At 43.2% G+C, this 15,893-nt stretch overlaps 1 protein-coding gene across 1 annotated transcript in view; it reads left to right on the top strand.

Annotated features, from left to right (window-relative positions):
• The window catches only part of LOC106603171 (gamma-aminobutyric acid receptor subunit alpha-3), a 149,335-nt gene that overhangs the window by 108,792 nt on the left and 24,650 nt on the right, over positions 1-15,893 (top strand). Inside the window, exon 6 of the mRNA XM_014196486.2 lies at positions 7,011-7,093. Coding sequence (XP_014051961.1) covers positions 7,011-7,093 — 83 coding nt within the window. The remainder of the gene's footprint in view (positions 1-7,010; positions 7,094-15,893) is intronic.

Here is a 15,893-nt window from a genome sequence, read left to right as displayed (position 1 = left end):
CGTAAAGCAAAGTATGATACAGTCCCTGATGTCTCTCTGGAAGGAGATCCTCGCCCTGGCTAGTCTACTTTATTGTCCAGAGACTGAGTGTTAGCGAATAAAATACTCTGAACCGGTGGATGGTATGCATGCCTCCTGAGTCTGACTAGGAGCCCAGACCTTATTCCTCTTCTCCGGTGACGGCGTCTTGGAGCAGCCCCCGGGATGAATGGAATTGCCTGGGTGAGTTCAAATAAAGGACCCATTTCAGGAAAGTCAAATTTATTGTCTAAATGCTGGTGAGTGACCTCCGATCTAATATCCAAAAGTTGTTTTCGGCTGTAGGTAATAATGCAAGAAACGTTCTGAGCAAATAATGTAAGAAATAATAACAACAAAAAAGAATTACTGCAAAGTTGGCAAGGAGATAGAAACATGGCGACCATGTCTGTTGGCGCCATCTTTTAAGTATTAACTTACAGGACATGGTTATGTCCTGTAAGAGGGAGGCTGGGATGTTTTCTCTGCTCTCAATATCATCTTTTTACCTCACTGTGTAATTTATGTGAGGAAACGTACCAGCTGAGCCAATGATACTTGTAAAGCTTTGTCTTAATACCATCCAGAAACTCTACTGTAGTTCAACAGAATACTGTGAATCTGAAGTCATCTCTAGTTTGAATCTCTTTTCTAAACACTGATACAGAGAGCTATTTTGGGTGGCCTTTTGCTCTGGCCTTTTGCTCTTGTTCAGAAGTAGTTGGTTGTGAAGGGGGCTGATGTGAACACTTGCAGTTCACCAGAGCTGACAATAGTTACGGAATAGACTCTGTTCATTCAGGGCTTCATGTCCCTGCAAGTCATGTCAGCATGAACTTGTTATACCACTGGCCAGAAGAAAATGGTTTCCTCTTTTAGACATCTGGTTGTATAACTGTACAAAATGTGTTTTATATGTTCTCCAGTATACAACATGTTCAAGGGCATGAATTGCAATAACATTTCCTGAGAATTGAATGGTTAATAAAGTCTTATTGTGTTCTTCCTCTGGTCTCCAATAAAGAAGGGTAATCATGGCAGAGAGAGCAGAGCATTTATGTTTTCAATGAAGCACAATAGTAAAGGACAATCATGTTGCTCGAGTGGACAAAAAATACAGCCCTATCTCAGGTTTCTAGGCAACCAGGCCCTGACGCACACCAACACAATACATAGGAGCTCTTTGAGCTAGCCGGCCATTAGGCCTACCTACCCTACCCTTGCTGAGACTGGATTCTGTGTTCGCAGTCGGGCTTGTATGTTAGTTACCACCATAGTTACCACCATAATGCTTTACAGCTACCTCTATTTCAGTATGCATATTCCATAATATGATGTCGCCTAATGTAGCAGTACATTAATTGTGTGGTACGAGAGTAGTACTGTGCGATTCAGAGCGTTTCTGCAAGTCATTGTTGATAACGGTAATTACGGAGATTTTCTCTTTTAGCTAATTGCCGTGTGTTGTTATAACTGTGAGAGCTTGTGATCTAGACACACCCCAGCACCAGGCATCAGAACCCAAGGAATAGCACTGTGGTAAAAAAAAAAATACTTGTTTGGATAGTAATATTGTGAGCCTTGACTGCAGCTTTAGAGTAGAGTAGAACTGTAAAAATGTAATGGCTTCAGCAGAAATTACACTCTGGTTATGTATACTCAGGGGCAGAATATTTAGGATATGTTGACCTTGATAAAAGGTCAATTCTCCATTCTGCTGCATTTGACTGGTTGAATGTCACCTTGACAGATGACAGCCTTCCATATAACTTCACAGCTCGTTTATATTCCACCTCTTTCTTGTCAACCCCCCTCCTCCTCCTCTCCCAAGGGTGTCTTCCTTAAGGGGAGATGGAGTAGGTGGGGTACGGTTCTCCCCCAATTTAGGAGGAGGTGTCATCATTAAAGTAGCGTATGTTCTCACCAGGGATTCCCAACCAGGAGAGGGAGACTCATTGATCATGATCCAGAGTGTGATGAACGATCCACCCTGGACCTGACAGTAGATTTCTCACTCATCACACGGAGGAGGAAGAGGCGGAGGTGTATGTCTCTCAGCGCCAGACGAAGGTCCAGTGTCAGCATGTGACTTGACCATTTGTTCTCTGTGAGGTGTATATGTCAAGGTGAAACCTTATTATTACAAAGAGAGCGGAAGTGATAGATTGACAGGCTGACAGGCAGAGTCTGAAAGTCCTCCAGAAGCTGGGAATCAGCCAAACAGACCACTAGCTAGAAATGCAATCGAGTTCCATCAATACAGACTCATCTACTCCACCGGACAGATTACAGTGTATAATAGGAGAAGTTTTCAGGAGCTGGTGAGGTATGGAGGAGAAGTTTAAAATAAAGGGGGGTTGAGGTAGGTGGAGTGGAACACACAGCTCCTTCCAAGGCCCCCCTGCAGCTCCGACAGAGACAAGGTACTACAGGCTCTGGCGATGGCACTGCGATCGATGCAGCTGTTTTTTCGGGAGGAGGAGGCGGCACCCGGAGAAGGAGGGGTTGGCCCCGTGAGGCCATTTTTGCTGTGGTTCCCCGGGCTGACAGGCACACACACGCACACACACACGCGCACACACACACACACACACACACACACACACACACACACACACACACACACACACACACACACACACACACACACACACACACACACACACACGCGCACACAGGAAGGATATTAATTAATGTCAGCAATAGTGTTCATCTTCCTCCAAGTGCAGTTATTTTGCAAGGCCAAGAACATCATAACCATTAGGGTTGAAGATTACCCAGAAGGTAAAATGCTTTATCTCATTAAACACTTAAGAGTGGTGGTACTATGTAGACTTTGTGAAATATTGCTGACATCTTGATGGCAGGGGGTAAGGGCCATTGCTCAACATCACAGCAGTGTTCAACTAGACTCTAGTGTAAAGATGTATTTAATCTTACCATGCAGGCTTTGAGTTTCTTTGGTCATGGGGTTAATTGAAAGCTTGAACTGCTGCATTTTAGTGAAAGTGAAGAGGACACAAAATAGAAATCAATGGGTTTTATGGTTTTAACAATGTTGGGGAATACATTGGAGCTGTGCTGTGTTGATCTATTGCTACCATAATGGAGGTGGTGAAAAAATATGTTGTTGTTATTCTCATGGTTACTATTTCCCAGAATGCATTTCTGTATATTGTATTCCAAAAACAAATGACAGTACAAAACAAGAATATCTCAATTCCATATATACTATAGGTAACTGCCAAAATAAAGGAATCACTTGAGCAAATGAGGGATACACCTTAGCCAAATACATTTAAACTCAGTTTTTCACAATTCCTGACATTTAATCCTGGTAAAAATTCCTTGTTTTAGGTCAGTTTCCCACAATAGGTTGGGTGAATTTTGGCCCATTCTTCCTGACAGAGCTGGTGTAACTGAGTCAGGTTTGTAGGCCTCCTTGCTCGCACACACTTTTTCAGTTCTGCCCACAAATTTTCTATAGGATTGAGGTCAGGGCTTTGTGATGCTCACTCCAATGTTGTCCTTAAGCCATTTTGCCACAACTTTAGAAGTATGCTTGGGGTCATTGTCCATTTGGAAGATCCATTTGCGACCAAGCTTTAACTTCCTGTCTGATATCTTGAGATGTTGCTTCAATATATCCACATAATTTTCCTCCTCATGATGCCATCTATTTTGTGAAGTGCACCAGTCCCTCCTGCAGCAAAGCACCCCACAACATGATGCTGCCACCCCCGTGCTTCACAGTTGGGATGGTGTTCTTCGGCTTGCAAGCCTCCCCCTTTTTCCTCCAAACATAATGATGGTCATTATGGCCAAACAGTTCTACTTTTGTTTCATCAGACCAGAGAACATTTCTCCAAATAGCACCATCTTTGTCCCCATGTGCAATTGCAAACCGTAGTCTGGCTTTTTTTATGGCGGTTTTGGAGCAGTGGCTTCTTCCTTGCTGAGCAGCCTTTCAGGTTATGTCGATATAGGACTCATTTTACTGTGGATATAGACACTTTTGTACCTGTTTCCTACAGCATCTTCATAAGGTCCTTTGCTGTTGTTCTGGAATTGATTTGCACTTTTCGCACTAAAGTATGTTCATCTCTAGGAGACAGAACGCGTCTCCTTCCTGAGCAGTATGACGGCTGCGTGGTCCCATGGTGTTTATACTTGCGTACTATTGTTTGTTCAGATGAACGTTGTACCTTCAGGCGTTTGGAAATTGCTCCCAAGGATGAACCAGACTTGTGGAGGTCTATGATTTATTTTCTGATGTCTTGGCTGATTTATTTTGATTTTCCCATGATGTCAAGCAAAGAGACAATGAGTTTGAAGGTAGGCCTTGAAATACATCCACAGGTACACCTCCAATTGACTCAAATAATGTCAATTAGCCTATTAGAAGCTTCTAAAGCCATGACATCATCTTCTGGAATTTTCCAAGCTGTTTAGGCAAAGTCAATTTAGTGTATGTAAACTTCTGACCCACTGGAATTGTGATACAGTGAATTATAAGTGAGATAATCTGTCTGTAAACAATTGTTGGAAAAATTACTTGTGTCATGCACAAAGTAGATGTCCTAACCGACTTGCCAAAACTATAGTTTGTTAACAAGACATTTGTGGAGTGGTTGAAAAACGTTTTAATGATTCCAACCTAAGTGTATGTAAACTTCCGACTTCAACTGTATATTGAAAGCAGGTGCTTCCACACAGGTGTGGTTCCTGAGTTAATTAAGCAATTAACATCCCATCATGCTTAGGGTCATATATAGAAATGCTGGGCAGGCCATTATTCTGGCTACCATGGCTATGCCACCTTAGGGTTACAATGCTTCCATCCACAGGGCACGAGTGGTCACTGAATGGTTTGATGAGCATGAAAACGATGTGAACCATATGCCATGGCTGTCTCAGTCACCAGATCTCAACCCAATTGAACACTTATGGGAGATTCTGCAGCAGCGCCTAAGACAGTGTTTTCCACCACCATCAACAAAACACCAAATGATGGAATCACGTTCTTCCAATAGAGTTCCAGACACTTGTATAATCTGTTCCAAGGTGCATTGAAGCTGTTCTGGCTTGTGGTGGCCCAATGTCCTATTAAGACACTTTATGTTGGTGTTTCCTTTATTTGGGCAGTTACCTGTACATTTCTATACAAATGCCTATACTTATGTCATTGCTCAGGAAGAAGTCTTTTCTGATTCTTAGTGACGATGAGGTCCCATAATGCTCATAGTCCCGGTAGAATGAACTATGGACCCAGACAGTGTCATTGACATGCCATTCTGAAGTAATGTTCATTGTCCACCATTATTCATGTCATGTGGAATGGTAAAATGGACTTAGTAAGGAGAATGGAACAGTACTGGTTCTGTCGTTGTCTGTTGTGAGATGTGATCTCCCAGGCAGATGCCAGTCTCCTCCCATCACTGCTGCTTGATTTGCAGAGCTCCCTCCATCAGTAGTGGAGTAGGTGATGTGCCGAGGATCAGCGCGTCAATATCTAATCAACTGGATGAGGAGGCGACAGGAGACCACATAGCTGACTGTCTGGCTGCTCCACAGGTCTGCAGAGCTGTCTGGCTGGCTGGCCCTGGCCTTAGTAGTGGGGGGAGGGAGTGGGAGTTTTGAGCTATGCTGATGGGAAAATGTCATGAGAAGTTTCAATCCCAGAGGTGATAACTAACAATTATTTAAACTTTGACCAATCCCCGAGGTTTGTAAGACCCTGGGTTTAATAATAATTAGGCAAAGACTCAGCTTCTGCAAAAGGTTTGGTTCTCTCAACCCCACCTACTTCCACGCACACACAGACATACAAACAGTAGGTGGGATGTATCTTTCCCCACAGTCCTCATTCCTCGTTTATCAATACCAGGCTGGCAGTTCTATCCTCCCGAGATTAGAGGGACCTTGACAGGACTCCCTTTCCTGTCGTAAGTTTCTTAGAGTTCTAACCAGGTCAGGTCATGAATAGTTTAATTGTCCTCTGTATTTTCTTAGTCACACACACACATTTCTCTCCCTTACTTGTCTCGACCAAACCTTATTGGACTTAAGTTTATCAGTCTAATTATTCATTATACATGTTACATAATCTAATAATTACATTTCAGGGTGGAATTCTTTAGTCATTACCTTAAACATATAAATTCCCTTATCAGAAAACGGACAAATCACTGGCAACCAAGACATACTGTAGTAGCCCTCAACAGGCACATTGATGGCCAGACGCACTACAGTATGTGACTGCACATGCTGACTGTTCCCCTCACTCACATCACCCCCCCCCCCCCTACTCTATTCTCCTTTCAACAAAACCCAAATGTCAGGGAAGTCTCAGAACAGCAGATTATCTCTGGCAAACCATAATATTAATTATCTAGGTTGGTGCTTATTTTTGTCCTGTTTCACACATATAAATATGCCTGTGTGAATTGGAAATGTGTTTTTTGCATATCCCAACTCCCCTTGAGAGGCAACTCTAGGGCAATTAGGGTTAAGTGCCTTGCTCAAGGGCACATCAACAATTTTTCCCTTTGTCAACTCGGGGATTCAAACTAGCAATCTTTTGGTCACTGGCCCAACACTCTAACCTCTAGGCTACCTGCCGCTCCTATTCCCCTGCCATTGGGGGCAGGACAACCTTGGGTGACCCGAAGGAGGCGTGGTGTATGCTTACTGTATTCAAATACAGAGGAAAATGACTAAGGCCCTGTCATTCATGTTTCTACTGAAGCTCTGCGTGACAGGTAGAGAGACTAAGAATGGTGCAGAATGGTGTGCAGTAAAAGTTATTGAAGTGGGCGAGCCACTGCTTTGCCCTTTAGAATGATACTGAACAGGATCTGGCAAATTAAAAGGATGTCTCAACACATAAAGCTTTAACGTACAGAATGTGTTGGTGCCATGTGACAGGTGTCATGGAGTGTTTAAGGCCTGTCACTAACATGTCTTTGTTGTTTTTCTCCCTCTCTGACCAGGCTGACCATCCATGCTGAGTGTCCCATGCACTTGGAGGATTTCCCCATGGATACACACGCCTGTCCTCTGAAGTTTGGAAGCTGTAAGTCTCTCGAGATATACATCTGTATCAGGTCCACATAGCTGACATCACAGAAATGGAGGTCATAGATCAAATCGGACATCTACATGTAAAGCAATGGTCCATTGTTATTCGCCAACTTGCCATGGACCGTGTGAATTGCATGTAACGTTAAAGTATAATAGAGGCCTTTCCATCAGTTCTATCTCCATCCCTGTCACTCTCCTCCTCAACCAGAGACTCATATGTTTCACCGCGTATAGACCAGGGAGAGCTTATTTTATAAGTTAATGATCCTAGATAATAACAACTCTGCCAATATTAAACGTCAGAGTGATGTGGCCAATACAACAAAAGGAGTCCTTTCGGGGTCGTTTTTTCATTCAGCAAGCAGGTCTCTTATTGGCAGACTGTCACAATGCTCCCTTCGGCGCAGCTCCTACTCTAATCTGTATGTACAGTTGAAGTTGGAAGTTTACATACACTTAGGTTGGAGTCAATATAACTCGTTTTTCAACCACTCCACAAATTTCTTGTTTACGAACTATAGTTTTGGCAAGTCGGTTAGGATATCTACTTTGTGCATGACACAAGTAATTTTTCCAACAATTGTTTACAGACAGATTATTTCACTTAGAATTCACTGTATCACAATTCCAGTGGGTTAGAAGTTTACATACACTAAATTGACTGTGCCTTTAAACAGCTTGTAAAATTCCAGAAAATAATGTCATGGCTTTAGAAGCTTCTGATAGGATAATTGACATCATTTGAGTCAATTGGAGGTGTACCTGTGGATGTATTTCAAGGCCTACCTTCAAACTCAGTGCCTCTTTGCTTGACATCATGGGAAAATCAAAAGAAATCAGCCAAAAAATCGTAGACCTCCACAAGTCTGGTTCATCCTTGGGATCAATTTCCAAACACCTGAAGGTACCACGTTCATCTGTACAAACAATAGTGCGCAAGTTTAAACACCATAGGACCACGCAGCCGTCATACCGCTCAGGAAGGAGACGCGTTCTGTCTCCTAGAGATGAACGTACTTTGGTGCGAAAAGTGCAAATCAATCCCAGACAACAGCAAAGGACCTTGTGAAGATGCAGGAGGAAACAGGTACAAAAGTATCTGTATCCACAGTAAAACGAGTCCTATATGGACATAACCTGAAAGGCCGCTCAGCAAGGAAGAAGCCACTGCTCCAAAACCGCCATAAAAAAGCCAGACTACGGTTTGCAACTGCACATGGGGACAAAGATCATACTTTTTGGAGAAATGTCCTTTGCTCTGATGAAACAAAAATAGAACTGTTTGGCTATAATGACCATCGTTATGTTTGGAGGAAAAGGGGGAGGCTTGCAAGCCGAAGAACACCATCCCAACTGTGAAGCACGGGGGTGGCAGCATCATGTTGTGGGGGTGCTTTGCTGCAGGAGGGACTGGTGCATTTCACAAAACAGATGGCATCATGAGGAAGTAAAATTATGTGGATATATTGAAGCAAAATCTCAGGACATCTTACAGGAAGTTAAAGCTTGGTCGCAAATGGGTCTTCCAAGTGGACAATGACCTCAGGCATACTTCCAAAGTTGTGGCAAAATGGCTTAGGGACAACAAAGTCAAGGTTTTGGAGTGGCCATCACAAAGCCCTGACCTCAATCCCATAGAAAGATTTGTGGGCAGAACTGAAAAAGCGTGTGCGAGCAAGGAAGCTTACAAACCTGACTCAGTTAAACCAGCTCTGTCAGGAGGAATGGGCCAAAATTCACCCAACTTATTGTGGGAAGCTTGTGGAAGGCTACCCGAAACGTTTGACCAAGTTAAACAATTTAAAGGTAATGCTACCAAATACTAATTGAGTGTATGTAAACTTCTGACCCACTGGGAATGTGATGAAAGAAATAAAAGTTGAAATAAATCATTCTCTCTACTATTATTCTGACATTTCACATTCTTAAAATAAAGTGGTGATCCTAACTGACCTAAGACAGGGGATTTTTACTCTGATTAAATGTCAGGAATTGTGAAAAACTGAGTTTAAATGTATTAGGCGAAGGTGTATGTAAACTTCCGACTTCAACTGTATGTCAATGGATATCCGCTGCAAAGCCCAAGAACAATCGTCTCCTTAGCACAACGGCACATGGTTGGCATGTAATTAGTGGCCTTTGTTGAAGCCTGCCGTGTAACAGCACTTGCAGCACGTCCCCACTCACCGCTATTATACATTTTATTTTTATTTGTCTATTTGGATCCCAATTAGATTTAGCGGAAGCAGCAGCTACTCTTCCTAGTGTCCAGAAGAAACACAAAACATGACAAGTAACAAAACACTGATACACTGATAGACATGGACAGTAACACAGAAATGTTAAATACAACAATATACAAATTATACAACCAAAAAATGATACAAACTAGGGCTGACCCCATTTAGTTGACTGGTCAATTGTTTGGTCGATAGGCTGTTGGTTGACCGAGATTGATTTAGTCAAGCAGCCACAATATTTGTATTTTTTTTCATGGTGCATAAGACACCTGTCTGATTCGTACCTGTCTCTTTGGACTAATCCATTGCGGAGGCTACGGGGATGGCACAGTCCATCACTGTAAGACATGTGATACTGAAATTGTATATGGTTATATTATGTAAAAATAAGAATTTCACCATAGAATTGGCGCCTTTCCCTATGTTGCTATGTGCATAATAGCAAAATGAACCAGCATATTGAGATTGAGAACAATGCAGCGGAGGCAGCAGCAGCAGAGACGACGAAACTGCCCTTGCCTTAAGCCCTATTCGAATGGGATTAGTTTTACTGGGGGTGGTCCGGTAACGTAATTACAGACTTGCTCAAATTTGTTGGTACCCTTACAGCTCATTGAAATAATGCTTCAATCCTTCTGAAAAGTCATGAAATTAAAAGCTATTTTATCATGTATACTTGCATGCCTTTGGTATGTCATAGAATAAAGCAAAGAAGCTGTGAAAAGAGATAAATTATTCCTTATTCTACAAAGAGATTCTAAAATGGCTTGGACACATTTGTTGGTACCCTTTTAGAAAAGATAATAAATAATTGGATTATAGTGATATTTCAAACTAATTAGTTTCTTTAATTAGTATCACATATGCCTCCAATCTTGTAATCAGTCATTCAGTCTATTTAAATGGAGAAAAGTAGTCACTGTGCTGTTTGGTATCATTGTGTGCACCACACTGAACATGGACCAGAGAAAGAAAAGGAGAGATTTGTTTGAGGAGATCAGTTAGAAAATAATAGACAAGCATGGTAAAGGTAAAGGCTACAAGACCATCTCCAAGCAGCTTGATGTTCCTGTGACAACAGTTGCAAATATTATTAAGAAGTTTAAGGTCCAAGGAACTGTAGACAACCTCCCTGGGCGCGGCCGCAAGAGGAAAATCAACCCCAGATTGAACAGAAGGATAGTGTGAATGGTAGAAAAATAAAAAAGGATAACAGCCAAATAGACACAAGCGGAACTCCAAGGTGAATTTGCTAAAATGCATATTGACAAGCCACAATCCTTCTGGGAGAATGTCCTTTGGACAGATGAGTCAAAACTGGAGCTTTTTAGGAAGTCACAGCTACAGCTCTATGTTCACAGACAAAAAAATTCAGCTTTCCAAGAAAAGAACACCATACCTACAGTGAAACATGGAGGAGGCTCGGTTATGTTTTGGGGCTGCTTTGCTGCGCCTGGCACAGGGTCCCTTGAATCTGTGCAGGGCACAATTCAATCTCAAGACTATCAAGGCATTCTGGAGCGAAACGTACTGTCAAGTGTCAGAAAGCTCTGTCTCAGTCACAGGTCATGGGTCCTCCAACAGGATAATGACCCAAAACACACAGCTAAAAGCACCCAAGAATGGATAAGAACAAAACATTGGACTATTCTGAAGTAGCCTTCTATGAGTCCTGATCTGAATCGAACATCAATGGAAAGAGCTGAAACTTGCAGTCTGGAGAAGACACCCATCAAACCTGAGACAGCTGGAGCAGTTTGCTCAGGAAGAGTGGGCCAAACTACCTGTTAACAGGTGCAGAAGGTACCCTGAGACAGCTGGAGCAGTTTGCTCAGGAAGAGTTTGCTAAACTATCTGTTAACAGGTGCAGAAGTCTCATTGAGAGATACAGATAATTTTGATTGCAGTGATTGCCTCTAAAGGTTGTGCAACAAAATATTAGATTAAGGGTCCCATAATTTTTGTCAATGCCATTTTCATTTGTTTTATTATTTACAATATTATGTTGAATAAAAAAGCAAAAGCAAAGTCTGATTTCTATTAAATATGGAATAAACAATGGTGGATGCCAATTACTTTTGTCAGTTTCAAGTTATTTCAGAGAAAATTGTGCATTCTTCACTTTTTGTGGAGGGGTACCAACAAATTTGAGCACCTCTGTATGTGAACAAGCACAAAACACCATATCTGTAATTCTAGTCCCGTCCAAATCTGCCATGTCAGTCATTTGTACATGGCAGGAGAGTAACAATTTCAGCCAGAATAACAGACTGTTTTTTGGTGAACTCCAAGGTCCTCCCATAATACTAGTCATGTGCAAATTGACATCCCTGTGTTTGAGAGAAATGTCTGAGTTTGACAGATGTTGCTCGCGGTTTGAGCAAGAAAACAATAACTGTTTTGATTGACATATGTCTCCATAGCCACCGTCTCCTCCGGTGACAATGGGTACACGTGACTCTTGGGAAGTGCAGCGTTAACCTGGAGATCTATCGCACAATCTCCCTGTCGATGAGTTGGTAATTTGGTCGCCCTCTTCTTACAAAAAGCAATCGCCAAATCGGCGTATTCAAGGGGAATGCGCACGGTGGAAACCTGGTCTGGACTCTCCACCGACATAGCACCTATGGAAACTCCTATACACCTCCCTGAACACTCCTCTCCCCACCCCTGAAGAACCCCCTGTTTCCACGAAATCTGGGGATTGTGATCAGCCAGCCAGGGAACCACCAGCACCACCGGAAACGCATGTGAATCAATAAGGAAGAGACTAATCCGTTCCTTATGATTCCCCTGCTTTACCATGTCCAGTGGAACCGTGGCCTCCCTGACCAGCCCTGACCCTAATGACCGGCTATCTAGGGAGTGCACGGGGAAGGGGGGATCTATCGGCACAAGCGGAATGCACAGCTTGATGGCGAGTCCGTGATCCATAAAGTTCCCAGCTGCGCCTGGATCGACTTATGCCTTATGCTGGGAAGAGGGAGAAAAATCAGAAAACAAAATTAATACGAACATGTGACCAACAGGGGGTTCTGGGTGAGTATGGTGCTGACTCACCTGGGGTGACCGAGAAGTGTTCTGCCTGCCTTCTCGACTCCCAGACTGACTCCTCCAGCACCGGTCAGCTGTGTGTCCTCTCCGACCACAGCTGGTGCAGGAGGAGCCACCTCCTCCGGTACCCCTCGGCACGGCTCCCCCTAACTCCATCGGAGTAGGGGCGGGAGTGCATGAAGGTGGAACGGACAGGACCCTTTCTGAACGCCGTGGGCAGCCAGCAGATTGTCCAGTTGGATAGACATGTCGATAAGCTCGTTGAGAGAGAGAGAGCGGTGTCCCGACAAGCTAGCTCCCTTCGGACGTCCGCCCGGAGACTACACCTGTAATGGTCTATCAGGGTCATGTCGTTCCACCCCGCCCCAGCGGCCAAGGTCCTGAACTCCAGCGTGAAGTCCTGCGCGCTCCTCGTCTCCTGCCTGAGGTGGAACAGCTGCTCAACTCCGGATAGTGATCCCTCGCCGAGTCCGGACCATTCCAGACTGCGTTGGCCCACTCCAGAGCTCGTCCCGTCAGGCAGGAAACGAGGACACTCACACTCTCCTCCCCCGAGGGAGCAGGTCTTACGGTGGCCAGGTACAGCTCGAGCTGGAGCAGAAATCCCTGGCACCCAGCCGCCGCTCCATCATACTCCCTCGGGAGCGCAAGACGCAGCGCGCCGGAGCCAGACGCAGTGGGAGGAGGAGGTGGCTGAGTCGGGGGAGCCGGAGGTGGAGAGAGGAGACCACTCCTCTCCCATCGGTCCATCCTCTCCATCATTTGGTCCATCGCGGATCCAATCCGAGGAGGACTGAGGTGTGATGGAGCACGCGTTCCTCCATCGAGGGAAGGGGGTTGGCAGCTGCTCCTGCTGACTCCATAGTGGTGCTGGATTCTGTAAGGCTTGGGCGTTGTAGGTGAGGAATCAAACGCAGGAAGCAGCGATATAGGGTAATGGCTTTTAATGAGCCCAACAGCGAAAACACAAGCCACCCCAAACAGCGATCTGAGCGCACACAAAACAAAGTGCCCCAAACACAGGGGACAAACACAGTCGGCGTAAAACCACATACTAGCGCAAAAACACCATCAGCGTGTACACAAGAAAAATACATACAGAGAAACAATCCCGCACAAAGAGCAGGCGGGCCTACTGGCTAATATAGCCCCGCTAATCAACCCAACACATAACAGGTGCAAACAATAATGGAAAGGGGGAAAACAAAAGGGAATCAGTGGCAGCTAGTAGGCCGGTGACGACGACCGCCGAGCGCCACCTGAGCAGGAGGGGGAGCCACCTTCGGTGGGAGTCGTGACATGAACTTTCACAGTGAATGCTTTTGTTCATATGTTTTGTGCGTATGAATTTAATATTGCCGAATGCGGCAGTAAAAAATATTGTGCCTATTTAATGTAACCCTTGCTGTTAATAGATCGCAAAGCAGCATACAACTGACCTAAACGTTTGGAAATGATAAGTTCACTTTCGCATCCAAAGCCTTAAAACGCATCTCAAGTGCAAGTGCACTGTTTAGTTCACATCTGAATATCCTAATGATTATGATCACACTTCCTCAATTCAAATATTATGGTGACACTATACCAAATAGGGTTTGGTATGGTTTAGAAACTTGGGAACCAAGCTCGAGCCATCAGTGTAGCCTGTTATCGTCTGGACTTGTTGAAATATCTTCACGCCTAGAAAAAAAAACTCCAGGCTTACGTCATAACTGTGAAATTATAGAAAAAATAAAGAATTGCAGGGGCAGTTTGGAAAAAACGAATCCCCTCCGAATCGTCCTCTGGAATAACGGATATTCTGTGGTAATAATTACATAACAAACGTTCTCTAGTAATACTAGTCCCGTGCGAATAGGGATTAGCCTAATTGTCTAAGAAAGCAAACCCCAACTTAATTAGGTCTACAATCAATAGCCTAACTGTTAAATGTGCCTGACTTTATAAATCATCAATATATATCCACAGAAATTAAACAGATCTTGCTTCTGTTGCCTGTTTGAATGTTTGTTTAATAGCCTACTGATTCTGTGAGCACCAAGCCTCATGCAACTGCAAAATGTCAGACAAAGCAACTGCACAGATTTGGCTGTTTTTAATCTTTGCTATGCTGTAATAAAGGCTTTACACTTTTCTTCAGTTAGAACAGACAGGTATTGCTTAACATTATTCAGTGTTGTTTACTCTGTTCCAAACAGGCAGAAAAAGTATCTAACAGCACCTGTTTGTCACACATACTATGCTCGCAGCTCTTGCTCCTGCTCCTATACCCTCCCTTTTTCTTGATCTCGTTCTTATTGATATTATTACAATTATTATTATGATCATCATTATAATAATACGTGATGTCGTTATCATTAGTAGGTTTTGTATAGTATCCTTGTATAACCGCCATCGAGCTGTAGGCCTAAGAGCACATCCTGTTTAGTCAATACCGTAACTTACTTAGGCCTGTATTTCAATATATAGGCTACTGTATCAATCAATCATTCATTCCTTCATGCCATCACACAGCATATGAGACATTTATGGTTTGAAATGCAATCAAGCATTTTAGTTTTAAAATGAAATAACAAAGCTTTGAATAATGAGCCTAAACAATAAATAAACCACAATTCAGGAATGCATGCAACTGTTTTTAGTCTGCTGTAATAAAGGCTTTATATATAAAAAAAACTCACTCTCTGTTACACTTGTTTATTTAGGGTTGTTTACACTGTTCCAAATGGTCAGAAAAAATATATAGTTTTGTAATCTAACAGCAAGTGTTTGGCCCACATAATACTCAGAAAATGCTTGCTCCTACAGTATACCCTCCTTTATCTGGATCCCCAGTAGTTTCCACCACTAAGTCAAATGTCTTCCACAGATCTGACTTCCTCTTTACCTCCCGAGCAACCAGTAAACATACCCCCATTTTGAGTTTCTTTTTTCACGTCCTGTGTATCCATTTTGCTGTTGACATTATTGTGTTCTGACTTTATTTATGTGATTAGGCTATAGGTCAGGCCCTATTGGTCACATGCATGCGATGCTTACATGTTTCACGTAAAGAGAGCAAGGGTTGAGGGAATGAGGAATGTTCTTCCTAAACAAATGAGGGATTTTGGTAACAGAACTTTTCAGTCAGGAACCAGTAAGAAACTAAATGGCTGTAATGATGTGGCAGCTTCAGCACGGACAGCACAATAAACACTTGCTGTGGTGCCTTTTCACTGCAGTAGGGAGGAGAGAGAGACAAGTGTGCCAGCCACACAGGCACTTGCTTTTTAACACAGTGTGACCATCAGGCTCTTTCTTGAGTCATTTGTTTGTCTTAATTATTTAATCAAACAGTGTGCTTAACCCCTGTGTTGTCTTTAGGGTCAAAAATGACCCACCATTATGTTTAACAGCAGAGAAAAAAACCTAAATTATATTTTTTACATTTTAAATTTGACTTTTCCTAGAGTGACCCCAACATTAGAAAAAGTGAAACATCGCCATAGTTTGTATTTC

Source organism: Salmo salar, chromosome ssa04 (genome assembly GCF_905237065.1).
Source record: "Salmo salar chromosome ssa04, Ssal_v3.1, whole genome shotgun sequence".
NCBI lineage: Eukaryota > Metazoa > Chordata > Actinopteri > Salmoniformes > Salmonidae > Salmo > Salmo salar.
The sequence above is the reverse complement of the archived record's forward strand: the minus strand, read 5'-3'. Positions and strand labels throughout refer to the sequence as shown.